This window comes from Panthera tigris, chromosome D3 (genome assembly GCF_018350195.1).
Source record: "Panthera tigris isolate Pti1 chromosome D3, P.tigris_Pti1_mat1.1, whole genome shotgun sequence".
In the NCBI taxonomy this organism is placed as follows: Eukaryota; Metazoa; Chordata; class Mammalia; order Carnivora; family Felidae; genus Panthera; species Panthera tigris.
The window spans coordinates 14638210-14664276 of record NC_056671.1 but is presented as its reverse complement, the minus strand read 5'-3'; the positions used below and the strand labels follow the sequence as shown (position 1 = coordinate 14664276).

Genomic DNA, 26067 nt, shown 5'->3' with positions numbered 1-26067 from the left:
GGATGACTAAAACTAAGAAGATGTTAGAGATCTGTAAGAACTTTTTTAAAGGACTTGAATATCCACCAAGTTTAAGAAACTCTTTGAAAGAGTAAATTATCATTATGCATTACAATGATGTAAAGCCATACATATGGTTAAGATCTATAGGGCAAAGTGAAAACTTCAAGCCTAGTCAAATCTTTTAGAATAGTTTGGGGGACGCCTGGGTGGCTCAGTTGGTTGAGCATCCGACTTCGGCTCAGGTCATGATCTCACAGCTCGTGAGTTCGAGCCCCACGTCGGGCTCTGTGCTGACAGCTCAGAGCCTGGAGCCTGCTTCTGCTTCTGTGTCTCCCTCTCTGCCCCTAACCCACTCGCATTCTGTCTCTTTTCTGTCAAAAATAAATAAACATTAAAAAAAAATTTAGAATAGTTTGGGGTTTGTGGAGACATATCAGCACCATTTTTGTACTGGTCTTGACTCCTGTTAAGTACCATTTTCCCCCAAATTGATACATCCTTGATTTCAAGTTGCCAGCCTTGTATCAAAGTATCAGAACAATAATTTCAATAAATTTAAGAAATCCAAAGGAGCTTCTCCTTTCCTCTCTCAATCTAAACATCTTTTTTTACAGAAGGAGAAAATAATATCTATTAAGAAACCAAAATAATTGATATAATTACTTTTTAGCACACATAAGCTCTTAAAGGGTGACTTGGAAGAGGCTTCTTTACAATATTTAATATCATTTGACCCAAGAGTAGACTAAAATTTATCATTGTTATGATAATAAACTCCAGCCACTTCTGCATTATTTGCTAAGTAGAAATTAGATGACTTTAAAGTCCCTTTCCAGTTATGATATATGATCACAATGGCATAAAAAGCAACTAGCATCTAGTTTTATTTTCAAAGTAAAAGTATCATAAAAAAGGTTTCTTACTTCAGAATAACAAGTAAATATTAGTGGCAGACAGTAGCAGCAACTAACCAAAAACAGTTTTCTGTTTCTTTCTTTAAAAACAATTTTCTTCAAGTCTATAAAGATAGTTGTAGTATAAAAAAGGGAGAAAAACTGGTCTAGTCTTGACTTTGAAAACATCCCATCACCTAATTGTGCTTCATTTTTCATTGCTGTAAAATGAAGATTTTACCTGCCTCTGTCTCCCTCTGGGAGCAAGATAATGAATGAAATAATAGGATTTTACACAGGCTGGCTGGGGTGTCTGGGTGGCACCTTTGTAAACCACCTCAGTCAGGTAAGCGTCCAACTCTTGGTTTTGGCTCAGGTTATGGTATCATGGCTGGTGAGGTCGAGCCCCATGTTGGGCTCTGTGCTGACAGCATGAAGCCTGCTTGGGATTCCCTCTCCCTCTCTCTCTGCCACGTACCCCCCCTCCCACCCACTCATATGCTCGCACTCTCTCAAATAAATGAACTTTTTTTTTTTTAAAGAATTTACATAGGCTAATTTATAGTGAGGCTTAAGTTTCAGAGCGCTTCGTATGCACCAGCCCCTTCTAAGGCCCTAATATCTATTTCTGTATGGGAATTTTGTAAAATGTTTTTTTTCTTTTTCTTCTTTTCTTTTTTTTTTTTTTTTTTTTTTTTCAAAAGTAGGCTTCATGCCCAGTGTGGAGCCCAATGCGAGGCTTGAACTCACAACCCTGAGATCAAGACCTGAGCTGAGATCAAGAGTCTAATGCTTAACTGACTGAGCCATCCGTGCACCCCTGTTTTGTAAAATGTTTTCTTAAATAGATCCCTAAATTTGTTTATGCTTCACTCTATATAAGAACTAAATCCACCACTGCATACTCAAGTGTTATGAGGTCTTTTGGAGAAATAATAACACAGAAGTCCAATTTTATGTTTAATTACCCTCCACTATATAGCAAAATCGGAAAACTTTTTGGTGTTTTGAAGTCTGCCTTGGGCAGCTTGATTTAGAAGGAAGTTTTCTGGAATGGGGAATCAGAAGACCTGGGTTTTAATTCTGGGTCACACTACTGCATAGGTGTGATTTGACACTTGTCTGAGATTTGGTTTAAAAAAAAAAAAAAAGTTGAAGGGTCTGATCTTTAAAATCTTTCCAATATGAAACATTCTGATTCTTACTCCCTAATGCTGAAATATTGTAGTTTTTTGTTGTTGTTCAAACTAGTTGGTTTCAGGTTTATTGTTCATGTAGTGTGATTACAATGTTGAAAGTCAACTAAGACCTTCCGAGAATTATCTTTCTTGAAAGTTTCTGGGAAAAGGGAACTTCTGAAAAATAATTCTATTTCTACTCTCTATCAAGTGTTCTTACTTACATTAAGTTAGAGTGTCTGTAGAAAAATAATTTATTTGATTGCCATTGTTGAAAGATTTCCATTTCTTAAAGAGTGAAGAAAATCATTTCAGTTGCGCATCTCTGATGAAATCATCTACTCTCAGCAAGCTGGATGGTTCTGTTGGCCCAAGGGCCTAAGACCAGAAATACTGCATTCTTGGCACAGTTCTCAGTTCTCACTATAAATGCAGTACCTGAGGTTGCAAGAGGTCAAGGAAGGGGGAGACAATAATTCCATGCCTAGCATTTCATCTTCAGTTAATTCTTAAAATGCCATCCTCTTGGAAGGAAAAATGTCCTTGTTCATGTTTGGAGGGAAGGATGAATTTAAAGATCATTTTTAGAGTAAGATTGGGATGGGAAAGGGAAAGAGATATCAGCAGATTTTTGTAGAGTACTTGCTCTGTAAAGATGTAACAGGGCCCAGCAATTCGACCCTTGGGTATATAATCAGGACAAATGAAAATGTATGTCCACACAAAAAATTGTACGCAAGTGATTATAACAGCATTATTCATAGTGGCCAAAATGTAGAAACAACCTGAAATGTCCATCCACTTATAAGTGGATAAACAAAATGTGGTATATTTATATATATAATGGAGTTTTATTCAGCAATAAAAGAAATTAAATACTGATTCATGCTACAACATGGGTAAACCTTCAAAACAGCATGCCAAGTGAAAGAAGTCAGTCACAAAAGATGATTCAAAGGAAATGTCCAGAACGGGGAAATCTATAGAGACCGAAAGTAGACTAGTGGTTGCTCAGGAATGGAAGGGTGGGAGGGTAATAGCTAATGGATATGGGACTTCTTTATGTGGTGATGAAAGTATTCTAAAATTGACCATGGTGATGATTGCACATACCTGTGAATGTGCTAAAAAACAACAACAACGTTGAATTGTACACTTTAAATGGTTGAATTGCATATCTTTATGTGAATTATATCTTTTAAAAAACCCACTTTTTTAAAAGATGTCATGGGATACAATGATTAATCAAAACAGATTTAGACACGTATCCACCTGTGAAGAAGCACTTGCCATCCAGTTAGAGTATATGTATGTGTGTATATATATATATATATATATATACATACATATATATACACACTATATATACTTATTATGTGTATATTTAAATATTTATATGTATAAATATATAATATAAATATAATATATATTATATAAATAATATAAATATAATATATATATTATATATAATATATATTTATATATTTTTATATATAAATAATATATATATATTTAAAACCAAAGCAAAGGGAGAAAATAATAGGTCTTATACCAGGGGTGATGTTAAGCTGGGCTGTGAAAGTGGTTTTGGAGTTTGGATATTCTAGTTAGAGGGAATAGCATAAGCAAAGACAAAGGTGTGAAAATGTAACTGAATAGTAATTCATTTTTTCCTGATTATGGAGTTGAAGAATTTTGGTTAGAAAAGTGGTTTGAGGCCAGCTTTGTTTTGTTTTCTTTTGTTTTTGTTTTTGTTTTTTTATTTATATGGAATTTATTGTCAAATTGGTTTCCATACAACACCCAGTGCTCATCCCAACAGGTGCCCTCCTCAATGCCCATCACCCATCCTCCCCTCCCTCCCACCCCCCATCAATCCTCAGTTTATTCTCAGTTTTTAAGAGTCTCTTATGGTTTGGCTCCCTCCATCTCCACCTTTTTTTTTTTCCTTCCCCTCCCCCATGGTCTTCTGTTAAGTTTCTCAGTATCCACATAAGAGTGAAAACATGGTATCTGTCTTTCTCTGTATGACTTATTTCACTTAGCATAACACTCTCCAGTTCCATCCACATTGCTACAAAATGAGGCCAGCTTTGAATCTTAGTTAGGTAAAGTTATTCTTTATACTGTAGGCCGTAGGGAGACATTGAAAGATTTTGAGCAGAGATGTGATATTATCTGAACTTTGCTTCAGGAAGATGATTATGATAATAATGTTTTTAAGATGAATTCCAGAAAAGATAGAATAGAATCTCACCAAGAAGAGGCAGAGGAAAGAGATAACAGAAATGGAAAGTGAAGAACAGATTAAAAGAAATATTTGAAGCAGAATTATAAATTAACTGAGACAAGGAATAGGGAAGGGTCAAAGTTAACCTGAAGTGTACGTGAGGGGAGAAACCAAAAACATACTTGAAAATATGGGCATGGGGCTGGGAAAGGAGGTTGGCACAGTCTGATGCCATAGAGTTACAGGGACCCATTGAATGCACAGAAATTAGGATAGCAGCTTGCAGTCACACACAGGAGCTTCGGGCGAATACTTGGAGGAACATTCATTTAGAGATCAGAGAAAAGAAGAGAAACTATAGGAGGAATAATTTGGAAAAACAAGACAGTTTTATGGAATTCAAGAGATATTTATAAAGAAGGGAGCTTGTGAAATGGAAGAAAGCTGAGAAACATCCCTTAGGTGTAATGGACAAACTTGAGTATAGTTTTCAGGCTCAACAGCGTATGCAGTCTTCCAGCAGGGGGAAAAAAAAATAAGAAAGTTTCATTTCTAGAAGTCATAGAGTTTATTATATTTATAGAGCTATGCAACTGAAGATAAAGAACACATTTTGAGAAAACTATGTAAGAATGAAGGAGTATTTAGAGGAAAAAAAAATACTAACCATGTGTGTCGATTGCATGTCCAAATGTCAGTGAACAGTTCCTCCTGCATCTGAAATTAGGACATGAGGATGTTAGTAAATGCCTTATTTTAAATTACTTACTTAGAAATCTTGCAACTGGTGGGGCGCCTGGGTGGCTCAGTCGGCTAAGCATCTGGCTTCAGCTCAGGTCATGTCTCACAGTCCGTGAGTTCGAGCCCGAGCCCCGCATCAGGCTCTGTGCTGACAGCTCGGAGCCCGGAGCCTGCTTCGGATTCTGTGTCTCCCTCTCTCTCTGCCCCTCCCCCCCCCCCCCCCCCCCCCGCTCATGATCTGTCTCAAAAAATAAAATATTTAAAAAATTAAAAAAGAATGAAATCTTGCAACTGGTGTTCATTTAATATCTTAATGAATATTTTAGCTTATTGAAGCTATAGTCAGGCTATATTAGCAGGTAGATATGCAGACATGGCAGTGATTGATTGGTTTGATGGTTAGGTAAAATGTGATACAGAACTCAGGCAAGTTTTACCTACCACTTAACCTAAAACATTCCACAGCTATAGAATCAGAGGGAATAATAAAAATAATGAGAAAGTTTAGTTTGTAAATATAGACATGAGAGGAGATTGGGATATCCTGAACAGGAAAAATGTGAAAATGGAGGTCAATACCTTTTTTCCTATTTTTTTCCCCTCTATAAGGCCTTCATCTCCAAAGCCAGTCCGCTTACCTAAAAATTATTTCATTATACATGTTATATGTTTTAAATTTTTACATTCTTTGACCAAATAACTCTAGTTCTAGGAACCCATTCCAAAGAAAGCCCTAAAATATAGATGAATAATACGCTTAAATATCTTCAAAACACAGTAATATTTAATAGTTCAACAAAGAGTTGAATACAGTCTTGGCTTCCAATTGTGGAGAAAGAGTTGTGAATAAATAAGGAGATACACACTGAGCAGTCATTAAAGTGATCTTTCTGAACAGTGACAAAATGGCAAAATGTTTATAATGCAGAATTAGATAAAAGAGGTAGACTGTTGGGGGCGCCTGGATGGCTCAGTTGGTTATGCATCCAACTTTGGCTCAAGTCATGATCTCATTCTCCGTGAGTTTGAGCCCACATTGAGCTCTGTGCTGACAGCTCAGAGCCTGGACCCTACTTCGGATTCTGTGTCCCCCTCTTTCTCTCTGCCCCTCCCCTGCTTGTACTCTGTGTGTCTGTCTCTCTCTCAAAAATAAACATTAAAAATAAATAAATAAATAAAAGATAGACTATGGAATTATATGTATAAATGATCTCAGCTATATATAATAAAATAAATATGAGCATGAAGAAATAAACATAAGCATGGAGAAAAGTATGCCAAATTGTTAATGGACTTTGTCCTGGGTAGGATTATGGGCTTTTCTTCATAATAGTATATTTTTCCCAGATTTTCTACATTGGGCATGTAGTTTTTTAATAGAAAATAAAGAATAATCATTACCCCCCAAATGCAGAAGATCGGCTATAGGAGAGCCAAAGAACGGGAAGATAGATGAGTCAATGTAAATCATCATGGCTACTGAAAAAGCAATTTAGAATATAAGCCTTACTGACAATCAGTAGCATCACCACATGCTGTCAGATTAGTCCTGTCTACTGGTGGCCTCTATTGAGTTTCCCTGGACTCAAACTAATGGAAGTCTCAATATAGATTCTGAAATCTAAGGACACTTTTATTTCCCTGGGATTGCTTGTGAAAGTGTAGCCTAAGCCTTTGATGTGAAAAATCTTACTTTTGCATTTATAATCACAAACAGATGAAGATAAAAGTTTTAACTTCATAATATTACATTTGCAAATACTTAAAACTACCATATGATCAATTGTTGCCTCTTTAATTTTGCTTCTACACTTATGTGTTTTATTCTTCTTTTTCCATAGGTGCATCATAAATGCAAAAGACTGAAGTTTTAAAAGAGGACAAAGGGTTTGCTGCTAAGATGAATCTGAGCAATACGGTATATTTTGTGCCATTCACAAAAAGGTATTATCCATAGATCCATGATGCAGCTTTCTTCTATAAAACGGGAAGAGATTATGTCTTCTGGTTTTTCGATAGTTAATATTTATTATATTTTTAACAAAAATGGGAAAGTAAAAATATTGAATTGGAATAAAATTTTTTTACTTTCAAATTATTTTTTTTACAGATTTTCATCATTCTCAGTTATAGCTTACAATTTGGAGAAATATTTGTTTAAAAGAAGTATGCTTACCTAAATTTTCTTGGTTCCCATTATCAAATTATCTTCTGGAAATATATACTGCCTTTTTTGTTGTAGAGCTTTATGATTAGACTTTGAAGTAACATAAGATTTTTCATATCACTTCTACTGTAATTACAGAAGTAATAGGCTTTGCAGAAAATTTAGAAAATGCAGATAAGCAGAAAGAAGAAAATTTAAAATTACCTGAAATCCCTACACCCACTTCAGATAAAACAAGCCTGTACGGAAATCGAAACTTGGAAATCCCTCTACCTGCTTACATCCTGCCTCTTTTGCTAGAACAAAACAAAAAGGACATTGCCTTATATAAGTTCCTAGAAGGATATTACTTGGTCCAAGAATGTACCCATTCTGTTCTTCTGGCAATGTGTAAAAATGACTGTTTCCTTATACCCTCACCCAAAACTGTGTCTTTTCTCTATTACTTTGTCAGTTTAGTAGATGAAATTAGTTGTCTGATTATTTTAGTTTTTGCTTCTTTGATTACTAGTGAAACTATATGTATTTCATATCGTTAGTAGCCACTGCTAATTATTTTTTAAATTTCCTATCTGCGTCCTTGGACTATGTGGGTGGATGTACATATATGTTTGTGCTTACTTATATATATGTTTTCATTGAAGTATAATTAACATACAGTGTTATATTAGTTTCAGGTATGTACAGTATAATGATTCAATACATTACTAAGTATGCATCAAGATAAGTGTGCTCTTAATCCCGTGTTTATCTATTTAACCCCTCCACTCACCCGTCTCCCCTATAGCAACAACCACCAGTTTGTTCTTTGTATTTAAGAATGTTTTGTTTGTTTGTCTCTTTTTTCCTTTCTTCATTTGTTTCTTAAATTCCACATATGAGTGAAATTGTATGGTATTTGTCTTTCTCTGACTTATTTCATTTTGCATTATACCCACTAGGTCCATCCATGTTGTTGAGAATGGCAAGATCTCATTCTTACTTTTACAGCTGAGTAACATTCCTGTGTGTGTGTGTGTGTGTGTGTGTGTGTGTGTGTGTGTGTGTGTGTACACATCACATCTTTATCCATTCATCTATGGACACTTTAGTTGCTTCCGAATCTTGACTATTGTAGGTAATGGTTCAATAAACATAGGCGTGCATATATTTTATTGAATTAGTTTTTTATTTTCAGTGGGTAAATACCCAGTAATGACATTACTGGAGCATATAGTTATTCTATTTCAGTTTCTTGAGGAATCTCTATACTGTTTTCCACAGTGACTGCCCCAATTTGCATTCCCACCAACAGTGCATGAGTGTTTCTTTTTATCCACATCCTCACCAATACTTGTTATTTCTTGTGTTTTGATTTTAGCCATTCTGACAGGTATAAGGTGATATTTCATTGTGGTTTTGATTTGCATTTCCCTGGTGATGAGAGATATTGAGCATCTTTTCATGTATCTGTTGGCCATCTGGATATCTTCTTTGGAAAAATGTCTTTTCAGGTTCTCTGCTCATTTTTTACTTGGGCTATTTGAGTTTTTTGGGTGTTGAGTCCTGTAAGTTCTTTATATATTTTGGATATTAACTCCTTATCAGGTATATCATTCACAAATATCTTTACCCATTCAATAGACTGCCTTGTCATTTTGTTGATGGTTTCCTTCTCTGTGCAAAAGCTTTTTATTTTGGTGTAGTCCCAATAGTTTAATTTTGCTTTTTTTTTTTTTTTCTCTTGCCTGAGAAGACCTATCTAGAAAAATGTTTTTATGGCCAATGTCAAAGGAAATATTGCCTGTATGTTTTCTTCTAGGAGTTTAATGGTTTGGGGCCTCACATTTAGGTCTTTCATCCATTTTGATTTTATTTCTGTGTATGGTGTAAGAAAGTGGTATAGTTTCATTCTTTTGCATGTAGCTGTCCAGTTTTCCCAGCACCATTTGTTGAAGAGACTGTCTTTTTCCCATTGTATAATGTCGCCTCCTTTGTAGTAGATTAATTGGCTGTGTAAGCGTGGGTTTATTCCTGGGTGCTTTCTCCTGTTTTATTGATCTTGTCTTTTTTTGTGTCAGTACAATTCTGTTTTGACTACTACAGCTTTGCAGTGTATCTTGAAATCTGAGATTGTGATAACTCCAGCTTTGTTCTTCTTTCTCAAGATTGCTTTGGCTATTCGGGGTCTTTTTTGTCAAAAAATACAAATACAAATACAAATGTTAGTATTATTTGTTCTAGTTCTGTGAAAAATGTTGTTGGTATTTTGATAGGGATTGCATTAAATGTATAGATTTCTTTGAGTAGTGTGGATATTTTAATAATATGGTTCTTCCATTTCATTAATATGGAATCTCTTTCCATTTGTTTGCATCATCTTCAATATCTTTCATCAATTTATATAGTCACCTGTCTGATATTAAGAATAACTTTTAACCAGCATATATTTTGCAAGAATTATTTCTACTTCATTTGCCTTTCAGTTTTGTTTATTGAATCATTCTGAAACAACCTTACTGATGTATAAGTGACATACAATAATCTGAACATATTTAATGAATATAATATCTTTTACCAAAATATGTATCTGTGAAGATAGTAAATCTATCCACCATTCCCAAAGGCTTCTTAACACCCCTTTTTAATCCCTCCATCCTACATCTTCTCATTCAACCCTATCCCCAAGAAACCACTGATGTGCTTTCTGTTACTTTAGATTAGTTTGCATTTTCCAGAATTTTATAGATATGAAATCATAAAGTATGTACTCCTTTTTTGGCGGGGGGGGGGGGCTGTCTTCTTTTCACTCAATGTAATTATTTTGAGTTTCATTCACATTGTAGCATGTGCCAGGAGTTCATTTTCTCACTGTGATGCATTCTATTATCTGCATGTACCACAAATTGTTTATCTGTTCCTTTGTTGATGGGCATTTGGGGGCTATTAAAAATAGAGCTGCCATGAACATTTGTGTACCTGGCTTTGTATGGTCATATGCTTTCATTTTTCTTGGGTAAATACCGAGGAGTGGAATGGCTACATCATATGGTAGATATAGGTTTAGCTTTTTAAGAAGCTGCCAAACTTTTCCAAACTCTATCATTTTGACATTCTCTCAAGCAGTATGTGAAAAAGGTATTTGACACCCTTGCCAACACCTGGTATGCCCATTCTTTTTCATGTTAGCCATTCTAATAGGCATGTAGTAGAACCTCAGGTTTTAATTTGTATCTCCCTAATGAATAGTGATATTAAGCATCTTTTGTTTTGTTTAGTTGCCATCCATATATCTTCCTTGGTGAAGTGTCTATTTTAATCTTTTTCCCATGAAAAAAAAATTTAAGTTTTTTTATTTATTGTGAGAGAGACAGAGACAGCACAAGTGGGAGAGGGGCAGAGAGAGAGGGTGAGAGAGAATCCTACACAGGCTCCACACTGCCAGGGCAGAGCCTAACACGGGGCTCAAACCCACGAAGCTGTGAGATCGTGACCTCAGCCGAAACCAAGAGTCAGACACTTAACTGAGTGAGCCGCCCAGGCGCCTCTAATCTTTTTCCCATTTAAAAAATTGGGTTGTTTACTTTCTTTTTATTGAGTTTTGAGGATTCTTCATAGTTTCTGGATACAATTCCATTATGAGACATATTTTGCAAAAATTTCTTCCAATCTGTGGCTTGGCTTTTCATTCTCTGAACAGAGGTCTTTCAAAAAAGTATGTTTTTAATCTTGATGAAGCCTAATTTATCAATTACTTCTTTTATGGATTATGCTTTTTTTATATGTCTAAGAAATCTTTGCCTGACCCAACATTAGAAAGATTTTTCTTATGTTTTCTTCAAGGATATTTTTAACTGTATGTTTTACATTTAGTTTTATAATCTGTTTGGAGTTAATTTTTGTGATGGGTAGGCATGGATCAAAGAAGATCCCTTTCTTTGTATATGTTTATACAGTTTTTCCAGCACCCTTCATCGAAGACTTTCTTCACTGAGTTACCTTCACACCTTTGTCCAAAATCATTTGTTCACAAATGTGGGGGTCTCTTCTGGACTTTGTTTCGTTACACTGATTTGTTTGTCTATATATAACAGTATCACCCTGCCTTGATAACCATAGCCTTAGGATAAATCTTGCAATTAGATTATGTCAGCCCTCCAAATTTGTCGTCCTTTTTCAAAGTTGTTTTGCTTATTTTATGTCCTTTAGCATTTTCATATGCATTTTAGAATCAACCTCTCAATTTCTTTTTCTAAAGAACAATTAATATTGATTCTTCTGACCTATAATCACAGTTATTTCTCTTTTCAGTCTTTAATTTCTATCACCTTTATTTTGTAATTTTCAATGTATAGATCTTGCACATTCTTTGTCAGATTTATCCCTATGGATTCATATTTTTGATGCTATTGTGATGTTTTAAAGATTTGATTTCCATTCATATATGAAAGTAAAACTGAGTTTTAAACATTGATCTTGTATTCTGCCACTTTGATAAAATCACTTATTAATTCTAGTAGCTTTTTGTAGATTGCATTGAATTTTCTACATAGGTGATCACGTTATTTGTCAGTAAAAGTCTAACGTCTTCTTTCCAATCTTGATGCTTTTTAAATTTCTTTTTTCTTGCCTTATTACACTTACATACCATCCAGCACAATATTGCAGACAAGTCTTGAGAGCAGACTTCCTTGCCTCATTCCTGATCTTAGGAGGAAATCATTTGGTCTTTGATATTACCTATAAATATTTCATAGATTTCTTTTATCAGGCTGGGGATATTACCTTTTATTCCAGGTTGGCTCAGAGTTTTTATCAGGTTTGAATATTGGATTTTGTCAAATGATTTTTCTGCATCTATAGAGATGATCATTTTGCATTTTTTTTCAGATTGTTGATTTGGTGAATTACATTGATTTTTGAGTGTTAAACCAACTTTGCATTTCTGGGATGAATCCCACCTACTCATGATATATTATCCATTTTATATGTTATTGAATTTTATTTGCTGTAATTTTGTTACAAGTTTTTGCATCTATATCTGTCAAGAATTTGGGGGCACCTGGGTGGCTCAGTTGGTTGGGCTAACAATTTCAGCTCAGGTCATGATCTCACAGTTCTGTTTGTGAGTTTGAACCCCCCCGTTGGGCTCTGTGCTGACAGCTCAGAGCCTGGAGCCTGCTTTGGATTCTGTCTCCCTCTCTCTCTCTCTCTGCCCCTACCCCGCTTATGTACTTTCTCTCTCTGTCTCTCTCAGAAATAAATAAACATTTTTTAAAAATTATATATATGAAGAATTTTGATCTGTTTTCTTTAATGTTAGTTGTTTCTGGTGACAGATAATAAATCCAGTCCCCATTACTCCATCTTGGCTGGAAGCAGAAGTTCATTCATTATATTTTTTAAGTTCTAGAAGTTATTAATTGTATGTAGTCAGACTTACTGATTTTAGTTAACAACTTTTGCCTCTGATATCTTGCTTATTAATTAAATATTCACCTGCAATTTATTTTAGAAGTTTTTATGGTCTCATTTTTTTATATTTAAATATTCATTTCTTTTGAGAATTAATTTAATCTATAGTATGACATAGTGATCTATGTGTTTCATCCAAATGATTATCCATAGTACTTAGCTTTATTCACACTGATGCCAAAATATTCAAAAGTTTAGAATATATTTTGACGATTGAAAAGATTTTACTTCTCATAAGTTTAGTTCGTAGATCTTTTTGTTTTTCTTAAAAACAATCTCATAACTTCTTTTTTTTTTGCAGTCTTCAAAAGGGATATCTTTGACATAATGCATTGTTTCTCTTTTCTTTTCTCAAACATAAGCAGTGGTGGCAGTAGCACTTTTTGAATATTAGTTGTGTATTAGTCACTTGACTGACAACTAGACTTAAGTCACTTTTTCAATAGTATTGATATATTGACTTTATGCTTGATTATCAGCATTCATGGATTGACAGGATGACCTTCCACGATTACAGGCATAGTGCTGCAGGGGAATCCCTTTTTCCTGTTTAAAACCTTCAATGGCCCCCCAGTATACTTAGGATGAAGTACAAATTTCTTAATATTGTTTAAAAGGTTTACTGTGATTTTCCTTGGCTTAATGCCAGCTTCATATTTTCTCCTTCCAACTCTACCATACGTCCATATTGAAAGAACTACTTTTATTTTTCCTTAAAAAAGCATGCTTTTTCATATCCAAGAAAAAAGAGACTGGGTCACCCAATTATATGCTTCTATTAATTGTTTTTTTTCCTTTTTTATCATAGCAATCATTTATAACCATTTTGTTATTTGTATCATTATAGTGTAATATTTATTCCCCCACTGGACTCTAACTAAGCCCTTTAAGGACAGGGACAACATCCCATTTGATGTGGGACCAACACCCAGTATGTGCCTGGCATACTAGGCACTTGACAAATATGTGTTGAGTCAGGGAAAGGGTTGACTGGATAGATGGATACTTAGGGTGATGACCTACATATTCTAATGCTCTAACTAGACTAACCATATGAAGTAATATACAGTGTCACCTAAGGCTGTCATATCACAAGAGAAAAATTCTTCTTAGCACTAACTAGTTGTACTTCTTTGTTAATGACCCTCTCTTTTCTCTTCTCCTTGAACAAAGCCTATTGGCTCACGTTTTTAAAAGTACAATTTTATTGGCCAATAACTAAATTTCTAGCATAGTAATCTAATGGGTCAAGGAAGAAACAGAAACTGTCCCGTGTGTTGGAATGATTGATTCTCGTGGGAGGTGGTATTTATAATAAAAAATATAGGTGAAAGTTAATATTTCAATATTTTTCAAAAAATACAAAGGATGTATGCCAACTAAGTGTAACTATTAACAACCAACATGTAAGAATGTCAAAATAATGTGCTTTTATTAATAGAAACTTTGAACTCAGAATGTTTTGTATAACAGTCAAAGAACCTGCCTCTTTAAGTGAACATTTAGCATAGTCTCCAAATTATGGCAATTTGTTATTTAATTACCTGATCTGTATGCATATATTGTATATTAAGAGCATGGGCTTTACAGTTTGATCTGGGTTTGAGCCCCAGTCTGACAAATACTACCTGCCTGATAATGGGGGAGTAGTTTTGCCTTTCAGTCTTCCTTAGTTTGTTGTATAAAATCAAAATAATGAAGTCCTGCATTATGAAGCTGTTGTAGAGATTAAAGAAAATAACATATACATATATGGAATTTAGTGTTGCCTGACACATAATAGTGCTTAATGAATGTTAGCTGTTATTATTTCAATGTTAATTAGACCAAAATGCTTTTAAAAATAGATTTATTGAGGTACAATTTTAATACCATGGAATTCACTCATTTAAAGTGTACAATTCAAAAAAAATAATATAACAGTTCAGTGGTTTTTAGTATATTAACCATTGTGCAGCCATCACTGCAGTTTTCTTTTTTTCACAGTTTTAGAACACGTTCATCACTCTAAAAAGAGAGCCCATCCCTTTTAGCTGTCACCCCCAAACTCTCCTTCCCCCAGCCCCAGGCAACCAATAATCTACTTTCTGTCTCTATAGATTTAGTTCTTCTGGGTGTATTATATAAATGTAATTGTGCAACATGTCATCTTTTGTGACTGGCTTCATTAACTCAACATTGTGCTTACAAGTTTCATTCATGTTGTAGCATATATCGGTAGTTCATTTCTTTCTATGCCTGAATAATATTCCACTGTATAGATGTACCACATTTTGTTTAATCACTCACCAAATGGACATTTGGGTTGTTTTCACCTCTGGCTACTATGAATCATACTGCTACCAATATCCATGCACACGTTTTTGTGTGGACATAGGTGTTTATGTTTTGGGCTTATACCAAGGAGTAGAATTTCTGGATCAAATGGTAACTTGATGTTTAAGTTTTTGGTGAACTGCCAGTCTGTTTCCCAATGGTTTCACCATTTTGCATTCCCACCAGCAGTGTTGGAGGCTCTAATTTCTCCACATCCTTGCCAATAGTTATTTAAGTTTTTGATAGTAGTCATCATAGTGGGTATAAAATGGTATATTACTGTGGTTTTAATTTTTATTTATCTAATGAATAATTGGAATATCTTTTCATGTGTTAATGGTCACTTGTGTATCTTTGGAGAAATGTCTATTCAGATCCTTTACCTGTTTTTCTTTTGAGTTATTTGTCTTTTTATTATGAAGTTGTAAGACCAAGATGCTTTCTAATATTAATTTGTATTGCAGCCAACCAAGATGTTTTAGAAATAAGTTAATAGCAAATCTTATTTTTCTACAGGTACTAAAAACTTACCACCCAAAAATTTTATAAATGAGAGATAAGGCTGAGTGGGATATCAAAAGCAAAACGTTTGCAAGTACTGGTCACCATGCCTAAAGGGGTGCCAAAGCACCCAGAGATTGCTGATCTCTTCTACAAAGATGATCCTGAAGAACTTTTTATTGATTTGCATGAAATTGGACATGGAAGTTTTGGAGCAGTTTATTTTGTAAGTAATTTTAGAATGGTTTAGAGAGATTAAATTAGGGAAGTTTGAGTTCTACACATTCTATGACTTGTAAAATATACTTAGTTTTAATGTTTATTCTACAAATTAAATGTCTACAGTGGAGGCAGTCATTGCTGGAAATCCAGTCCTAGAATTCTAGGCATTATTAAAGTCAGTGGTATCTATATCAACTGATTCTGCTATCACGGTACTCCAAAAAATGTTCTAAGCTTGAATTTGAGCCCTATGCATTTTCTCTATATGCCAAGCTCTTTTTTGCCTCAGGGCCTTCCTATAAGCTATTCCTCCACCTAGAAAACTCAGCACATTGCGTCCCCATCCCTGCCTAACTCTTGCTTATCCTACAGATTTCAGATTAAGTCAGTTTACATCCACAAGATTGCCTTTCCCGTTCAACTTTCCAGCACTAAATTAAGACCTTTGTGACCTCATAGCACCCTGTGCTTACACATTGTTGCGTTTATCATGGGTATAATTAAATAATTATGTGCGAGAATTTTTGAGTCATGTATGTCTCTACCCCGACATAGGCACCATGAGGACAGGGGTTCTGTCTATCTTATTCATTGCTATATGCCCAGTATCCTGTATAATGTCTGATAGTAATAGGAACTCAATAAATGATGGACAGATGGGCAGATGGATGGATGAACATTATGGCCACACCGACAGATGGCCTAACAAAGATTTTTAGTAACGTTTCATGTCAAGTCAGTGTTTTAGGTTAAAGGGTACAAGGCTTAGCCCCCTAAAGTCAGTTTAAATTCCCAGAATGTGATTATCTTCTGATGAGAAGAATGAGAAGTGGCTGAAATGTTACCTTAGCTCATCACCTGAAATTCATTACAGAAAATTTAATTGGCCATTTACTTATTTAACCTTAGAAGTTTGCCTCCTCAAAGTCACAACAACTTCCTTGAGAGCAAAGTAATCCATAAAAGCAAAGTAATATTTAAGTACTACTTATTGCTTGTTTCTCCTCTCAACCTGTTATCGAATCTGTTTTGTTTTGTTCTAACTCTTTGACTTTTAGGTGATCCTTTATGTTTTGACATCTAGGTAGGGCTTATCTTCAGTTGTCCTTCCAAATGAGATTTTATTAATTGCATGTTTAGCTCCTCTTTTTGCTTCTGGCCAAATCTTCAGCCTGGGTTTTCCCTGAACTCTTTCTCATCCCTTCATGTCTGTGCCCAGCACTACTACATTTTTCCTTGACCCCCCTCTAATACTTCCACTCACGTGGCTTCCACTCACGTACATTTTATCTTTGAGTGACCGTCCATGGCTGAAGAGGGTGCTAATTTTCTAGTCAACACTTCTCTGTTAGTCTTTAGGCTAAGAATAGTATTTAAGGCCCAGTCAAAGTCCTGTCTTCCTCAGTCACAGGGATGCTTTTATTTTAAGTCTATTTATTTATTTGCTTATTTATTTACTTAAAGTAATCTCTACTCTTAATGTGGGGCTCGAACTCATGACCTCAACATCAGGAGTCACATGCTCTACCAACTGAGCCAGCCAGGCACCCCAAGGATGCTTTTTTTTTTTTTTTTTTTTAAAAAGGACTTTTAAATTACAAATATACATACAGAAGTGTGCATAAATACATACCCATATATCTTAATATACAATTTAAAGAGTAATTAAAAGGTAAATCCTTTTATAAACACCAGTCAGTCTTGGTGTTTTATAAACACCAAGAAATAGAATATTTCCATCACTCTGGAGGCCCCACTCATATTAGGGGAGTCCACTATTTTGAATTTTATGGTGATTATTTTCTAGTTTATCTTTTTTTTTTTTTTTTTTTTTTTTAAAGCAGGCTTCACACCCAGGGTGGAGCCCAGTGCGGGGCTTGAACTCATGATCCTGAGATCAAGACCTGAGCTGATACCAGGAGTTGGACGCTTAACCAACTGAGCCACCCAGGCACCCCTCTAGTTTTTCTTTATATGTAACCCACAATATAATTTGGTTTTGCCTGGTTTTGAACTGTTTAAACGTGGAAACCTTCTGTATATGTTTATTGGTGGCCTATTTATTCTGCTCCAAGACACTTTCCTCAGCCACCTTTTCTTACTTTCCTTCTATTTATAACTCCTTCATCCTCTCAGAGTCTCTCTTGGCCAGAGTCAGAAGGTAGTTCCAATCTCTATTTGATTCATATTTTAAAAAGCAGCTAAACCTCTCTCAAAGTTCTCCTTTAGAATGACTACAATAAGCCAAGCATGTTTTGAAACTTACTAGCAAAGCTTTGGACTAGGGACCTACTTTATAATAGGCCACAGAAGACCTACTCATTCATTTGCTGTTTGAGCTAAGGCCTGTCTCTTTAGCCAGAGTATATGCATTTTGAAAATGAAGACTGTTTCTACTATTTCTTTACAACTCTAAAGGCTAGCCAATGCCCGTTTACAGTAGGCACTAAATATATGTTATTTGTTGATATGATAGATGGGAGAAATAATAAAGATATTTGGGTGGTTTTGAAAATGTAATCATTAACTATATTGTATATTGTATTGCCTGTATACAAAAGTGAGTAGTACAGGCCCATATATACCCGTAAGGCACTAAAAAACAGATTAAAGAAGAATTAACTTACACTTTACTGTAAAACTTAGAAAAACTTTAATTTTTTATCTATAATGGTCATGTGGTAACACCTTAAAAAAACAGATTTCTCACTGGCCACAATAATGTTTATGTGTAGTTCCTCCCTCACTGTTAATAGATTCTTCCTCTTGTCACTCATACCGTGATGACCAAGAAGACCATCATCTCTTCTTTGGGCAATTGCAGTAGCATCCCAGCCCATCTCTGTGCATCCATTCTGGTCTCTGTTTAGGCTGCTGTCCACACTATAGTGAGCTTAGGGGAAAAAGAAGTGAGTCTGATCACATCATCTTTTTCTGTAAAGCCTCCAGGGGCTCTCTGTTCTTAGACTGAGATCAGAACCCTTACTGTAGCCAGCCTTCAAGGTCTTCCATGATGTGGTCCCTGTCTGTACTTGAGACATATTCCCACTCATTCTCATTGCCCTCGCTATAACATAATAGCTTTCTTTTGACCATTGTCATAGGATCTTCGCATAAAGTGTTCTCTCCGAAATGTTTCCCCTTCCCCTTCCCCTTCTCCTTCTTAACTCCTGTTCCTCTTTTAGCTCTCAGCTGAAACCTCATTTCCTCAGGGAAGCCTTGCCTGACCTGCCGGAGTCACATCCTCCCATTTTTGTTTCTCAGAGTAACACACACCCTTCTTCCTAGCAACCGTCACAGTTGCAATTTTACATTTGTTGGTTATGATATTTTCATTGCTATCTATGCTACTATACAAGAGATAGGTACTGGGCATATTTACTCACTTCTTAGCCCCATACCTGACAATTTTTGAATGCCTATTAAGTATTTGTTGAATGAACAAATGAATCATAAAGAACTCAGAGAAGTTGGTACTGCTAATTAGTACTTTTCATGAATCCTAGCCATGCTAGCAAGCCATTAAGATCAGATTCCAGCAACCAACATTTTTATACCTAAACACTATAATTGTGTTAGACTTTTTGTAGTTTACAGCTTTTACACAGAATGTTGTCAAGAAATATGTTTAAAGTGAATTGTAAGCTGGCACAGCTCTCATAGAATCAATCAACTGAGAATATTTTCAGAAAAAAAATGGAAGCTATTAACTTGGTAAAATATCTGTGTGTTTGGATTTACATAAGTAATGCAGAAATTAGCAGTATTAACACATCAGACAGTAAGAAATTCTATATTAAAGGAAAATAGAAACAGGCTGGGCATGATTATTTTTGTATTCACTTAAACACAACTACGAAGCTTCTACGTTTCCACTGTTGCCTTGTTGAACTTAACATATCTTCTATAATCCACCTAAAGCTGATGATTAAGTTCTGTTCTTCTGGGTATACTTATTACCTTTCAGTTTTAGTTGAGACTTAATAACTAAGGCAAAAAGAAAAACTTATTTTTAATGCTTATGTTTCTCTATAAATTAGCAACAAGTGGACAGTAATCTAATTGTAGCTGGAAATGGTTAAGAAAATATCAGAAACAGTACTCTAAATATTTTTTGAATCAATGATCTTGCTTAAACTCCCTGAGATCATTAAGACTATTGGAAGTGTTAAATATGAATACTAAGTTTTAAGAATAACACTTGAAATAAATTTTTTAAAAAGGGGACACCTGGATGGCTGAGTTAGCTAAACATCTAATTCTTAATTTCACCTCAGGTCATGATCTCACAGTTCATGGGATGGAGCCCCGAATCGGGCTCTGCACTCAGAGCGCAGAGCCTGCTTGGGATTCATCTCCTCTCCTCTTCTCTCTCTCTCTCTCTCTCTCTCTCTCTCTCAAAAATAAATAAATAAACAGACAGTAAAAATTTTTTTAGAAAGAGTAACACTTGAGATGTGTAGAAGTGGTAGTCATTCATAATATTATATGAAGTACTGGAAAGCTGAGACCCCACTGATAGTTTCCTTTCTGTGTACTAAAACATTGATTTTTCCTTGAAGTTTCATTTGTGAATTTTAACCAGTATAAAATTGCATTAAAAACTTCACATCTAAACAGGCTCTTAACAATAGAGAACAAACGGATGGTTTCCAGAGGGGAAGGGAGTCAGATGGGGGGGGAAATAGGTGATGGGGATTAAGGAGTGCACTTGTTTTGGTGAGCACCGGGTGATGTATGGAATTGTGGAATCATTAAATTGTACATCTGAAAGTAATATTACACTGTATGTTTAACTGGAGTTTAAATAAAAACTTGAAAAATAAATTTCACATCTAAGAAAAATCAACATGGAAATGTTTTTCAATTTTCAAGTCTGTGCTCCAGTAGACAGATTGTGTAAGCAAGTATACTTACAAAGTTCTAAGTAATGATTACTCTGTAAATGTAAAGAAATGTATTTTTATTCTAGAGAGATTCTTTTTTCAAAAGTCTCTGGTTCCAAATAAGCATTGATTATAAATAAGCTTAATAAGCAGTTAGATAATACCATCTGATTCCATATTTGTCCTTCTTTTTTTCTTTTTATGAAGGTTAAAGATTTGGTTTAAAAAAAAAAAAAAACCCTGCAAGTTAAAATTACACATTGCTTAAGCATTTCTTAAGCCTTTCCCAGGCTGCTTAAGCTGCACAGTAGATAGATTCATCCCCAAAATATCCGCTTTTCAGATACAATCACTCTAACCTTTATTGAAATACTGAATTCGCATCAACTTTTCTTTGTTGCTGTCATATAAGCACTGTCTTAGTGTTAAATTTTAAAAGCCAGCAAAATGTGAGAGATTTTGTTTTCAACAAAAGTCCATCTGTACCTTATAAATGAACAAAATATCTAAAAAAAAAATGCCTTTGTAGAGGCCTGCTGATTTGAAAACTCTAACTAGTAGACACCTTGTTTTTATAATAGGTACTTTTACCTTTAGAGCTTATAAAAAAAAATTTTTTTTTTCAGTAAGTGTTCATTTTGTCAGCAGTTTGTCATTCAGTAAGACTCTGGGATTGAATTCTTTTTACATAAATAAGTTATTGTTTATTTTTTAATTTAAAATTTTTTAAATTAGAAATTCAGTTTTATTTGAGGAGCTTCTTTAAGTGTATTTAAGAAACTGATTATGCATTTGTCTCTAAAATTGATGACCTGATTTTATCAGGGAGTGAATTTCTAATCTCTTACCTCAGAAACACCACCATAGCTTTATTGGTTTACAATAATAATATCATAGCACCAAAATAGCTCACTTATATCAGGAGTGTGTCACTGATATAGAGCCCTGTTATTAAAAGAAAGCCAAAATTAGATAATCTTTGAATGTCTGACATTTATTTTTCTGAAAATTTTAAGGAAATTATTTATTTTAAATCTCTTAAGTAGGAGGAAGACTATTACTTGACCTGTTATTTTCATGTGTGCTTTCAGTGAACTATTGTATTTTGGGTGTAGAAAAGATAAATAGAGATATCATGAGCCAAGGCAATCTTTGTAGATGAATACACACACACATATGTATGTATATATGTAATACGTTCTCATTATAAAATATAAGTGCCTTTGGAAGTGAAAGTCCCTTTTAAGATTTATCTTCTGCATTGTTCAATGTAGTAGACTATTTAGATTTAAATTAATTAAAATTTAAACTTCATTTCCTCAGTCACTCTAGCCACATTTCACATGCTATCCTATACAATGTACATATAAAACATTTCCATCATGACAAAGTTCTATCAGACAGCACTCCTCCAGGGATTATCACTGATATATATTCTGGTATAAATTCTTTCATATTTTTTCTTCACATACATCACATTATTACTCTTTGGCAAAAGTAAGATAGTATACAGCTTGTTTTTTGTCATTGTATTTTTTACATCTTTCCATTTTACTCTGTATTTATATAGATTACCTCATTCTTTTAATGTTTACCTTATTATATGATCCTACCACATTTATTTAATTGATTGTCCATTGATGGACGTTTCACATGGTGAAGCCAGTGTGGACGTTTTGGAAATTTGCCTTGTTTTTGTTTGATTGGATATATTTTGTTAAACCCTAATCCTTTTTTATGTTATAGTATTTGCATGTATATAGATAAGAATGAAAAAAAAGTTGTACCTTACGGTGGGGTGGAAGTGTCTCTCTAGCCTAAAAGTTACAGCGTCTTTAAATTGTGATAATGAAGTTAATCAAATGTTAAAGTGGCTGAAACATCATCATTCTTTTTATTTTTTTTTTTTTCTTCTACTCTCTCAACACAGGCCACAAATGCTCACACCAATGAGGTGGTGGCAGTTAAGAAAATGTCCTATAGTGGGAAGCAGGCAAATGAGGTATGTTAAAGACAGTTGTGTACCTAAACTGACATAATCTAGTTAGTATGAAATTGACAGTAGAAACAAAGTTCTTTAAACGTTACTTTATCATATCTTTTTTATTCCTTTTTGTAGAGCATATAATAAATATTCTTAATATTCTAACTCAGTCAACTAATTTGTGGAATAGAACATAAGTTTAGTATAATAGATTTATTATATTTGCTAATAGATTTCCATTTACAGGTACTAAAATCAAATAACACAAGTTTAAACAGCGTCTTCATTTATTAAACATTTACTTTGTGCATTTAAAATAACAAAAAGAATATTATATATGTATAGTTGGTAATAAAATACTATTTTCAGTCTAAACATTGTATCATTTGCTTTATTACTTCAACAGAAATGGCAAGATATTCTTAAGGAAGTCAAATTTTTACAACAATTAAAGCATCCTAATACCATTGAGTATAAAGGTTGTTACTTGAAAGAACACACTGCTTGGGTAAGTCAGAGGACCTGTATTATTTATTTCCTGTCAAAATTTTTTTTCTATTTTTTCTATTATCTCTTTGATCTGTAAAATTGTCAGTCTCATTTTTGTCCCATTGACTTTTGTTAGCAGTATTCAACATGTGTTAATACCTCAGAGTGTACCATGTGGTATACATTCTATAAGATCAATATGATGCCTAGCCTATGGGAAATTTTATTCTATAAATAATCAAAAACAGTGAAATTTTAATATCCTCTTATAATGGTTTATTTGCAAAAGTAAAAGAGCCTTTTATTCTCATCCTAGAATTTTTATCTTCATTATTTCTCACCCCTCTACTCCAATTCCCCCAAAATTTGGAATCGTGCTTGGTGTTACCATCACTGTCTAAGTATTTTCAAACATGGCCTAGCATATGAGTAAAATGAAATAAGTCTTTTGTTCCACTCTGTCTTTTGAGTATATTTTTACACGATCGCACTTCTGTTTTTAGGTTAACACCTTAGGCACTGTTGAGTCCATCAAGAAGCTACACTTTGTGCTTTAGCAAACTGCATCTTCCAGTTTAAAGTCCAACCTAACATTTACTGAGATTCATTTGTTAAGAAGTTACCATGCATAAGTGCTTTCCTATACGTGCTCTCCAGTTAGGGAATGGAATTTTTGTTCCTAGATCGACTATCCAACAAAATACTTAAACATTTCTTTTCAAGAAGCTTTTAAGATATCTAGAGCCATTGCTTCTGTTCTGAGCAGAAGAAATTAGTCAGAGGAGTATCTCATTATGTGGAAATCAGTTCTCTGGCAATCTCCACCATCTTGAAGGAGTCAAGAAAGGGATTTTAAACATGCAGAATAAATGTTACAAAATTAAGTGGTAAATCTCATGTGTTTCGAGTCTTCAGAAAATCCTCTGAGCTCTTATTTAAAGCCTATTTACTCTGAGATTACATAGAGTGCTAGTAAGCTTGGTTAACTAGTCTGTCCACAGTGGATTTGATAGGCTAAATAGAAGGAGTTCATAGGAACTACACTGCTGGAGACATGCCTACAAACAGCCACAAGACTAATGTGACCAGAAGGAAGAAATAAGGAAGTTAGAAAGCAGACCTAATCACTTAAAAGTAGAGCAACTGGAGCTGTTTAATGTCAGGAGCAAACAACCAGCCACAGTTCAGATGTCCTTGTGTGACCGAACAGTAGGGAGAAGAATGTACGTGACAAAAATATAGAGTTAACATATAATTTTAAACAATATAACTGTAACTGTAAACATTTTCTCTCCATTTGGTTTTAAAGTTCTATGTTAATATTCTACACACTTAGTTAAAGGAAGTTATATATGCATACTAATATACTTAGTTTAAGAAACAGAAGCTCAGTCAGCTCGACTTCGGCTCAGGTCACAATCTCACAGCTCGTGAGTCTGAGACCCGCGTCGGGCTCTGTGCTGACGGCTCAGAGCCTGGAGCCTGCTTCAGGTTCTGTGTCTCCCTCTCTCTCTCTGCCCCTCCACACTCACACACACTCTCTCTCTCAGAAATAAAAATAAACATTAAAAAAAAAAAAAAGAAGTACGAACTTCCAGTTATAAAATAATGGTGATAAAAAGTACAGCATAGGCAATATAGTCCATAATATTATAGTAACTTCATATGGTGACAAATAGTAACTACATTTAGGGTGGTGAGCATTTCATAATGTATATAATTGTTGAATCACTGTGAAGTATACCTGAAACCAATACAATATTGTACATCAACTATACTTCTTTAAAAAATAAATAAAATTAATATTTCTGATTCTGCTTATTTTAATGTCAAGCAGAAAACTATAATATGTCAAAACTTTAAACTCCTACATTTCTCATGTTGTTTTAAATTATTCTGTAATGGAATAATGTTAACCTATTACGTATAGTTATATATTTAATTACATATAGGTATATAAAAATTTAATATTTTAGATATAAACATATAACTATTATACATAATAATATGTAATATGTGTGATATGTATTATGTACCTGGAATTACTGGAATTATACAGAAGAATACCAATATATTAATCATATGTAATATATGATTATTATATACTGTAATAATATATATTATGATTATAACATTACATATCATGTAGTATATAATTTTATCTCTTATTCTTCTAAATTATGTACAAAGTACATAATACATGATTATGTTTTTACCTTAATTTTTTAAATGAAAAGAGCTAATATGTTAATATTGCTTATGTGTAGTTGATGATAGGAAATTTGTATTTCAAGAAGAAAATATGGTATTTTTGAGAATAAGAAAATAATTTGTAGGAGTGTGTGTGTGCGCGTGCACATGTGTAGAGATTGGTCACTGAGCACTCATAGGTCTGATCTTGTTTATAAATCAGTAGTCTGGGACACATAAAAAAAAAAATCTAAGATGAGAATAAAAGAATTTTCTCCTTTTTGCTTTTAAAAAGCCTCCCAAGATTGCAAACCCAAAAAGTATCAATAGTATTTTAATAATTTTGTTCCAGAAATGTTTTAAGTGAGGGGCGCCTGGGTGGCTCAGTTGGTGAAGCATCTGACTTCGGCTCAGGTCATGATCTCACAGTTCGTGAATTCGCATCAGGCTCTGTGCTGACAGTTAGCAGCTTGGTGCCTGCTTCGGATTCTATATCTCCTTCTCTCTCTGCCCCTTGCCTGCTCACTCTCGGTCTCTTTCAAAAATAAACAATAAAAAGCTTTTTTAAAAAAATGTTTTAAGATAAAAATTTAAATATTCCATGTCAGACTTGCAAGATAAGGTAACGATACATAGCAGGCTATGTCTTTAGATTGAGTTCTAAACAATATTTTCTTGTTTATAAATGTGAAAATAAGAAATTTACTACTTACTGGTTTATTCTATTCAATTAGTATTTCCCAGCATAGGTTATATGGGCTCATATATTTGGTTGCCACTTTCCCCAAGTTACAAAATTTAACTTATACTGCA

General features: G+C 34.2%; 1 protein-coding gene across 4 annotated transcripts in view; it reads left to right on the top strand.

Annotated features, from left to right (window-relative positions):
* TAOK3 (TAO kinase 3) overlaps positions 1-26067 on the top strand; it is a 178209-nt gene that overhangs the window by 75416 nt on the left and 76726 nt on the right. For 3 of the 4 annotated variants that reach the window (XM_042961999.1, XM_042962000.1, XM_007079633.3), the window contains exons 2-5: positions 6887-6989; positions 15499-15709; positions 22522-22593; positions 22982-23083. In XM_042961999.1, the coding sequence (XP_042817933.1) occupies positions 15590-15709; positions 22522-22593; positions 22982-23083 (294 nt within the window). In that variant the 5' untranslated portion in view covers positions 6887-6989; positions 15499-15589. The remainder of the gene's footprint in view (positions 1-6886; positions 6990-15498; positions 15710-22521; positions 22594-22981; positions 23084-26067) is intronic. The other variant, XM_042962001.1, reaches the window with a different exon arrangement.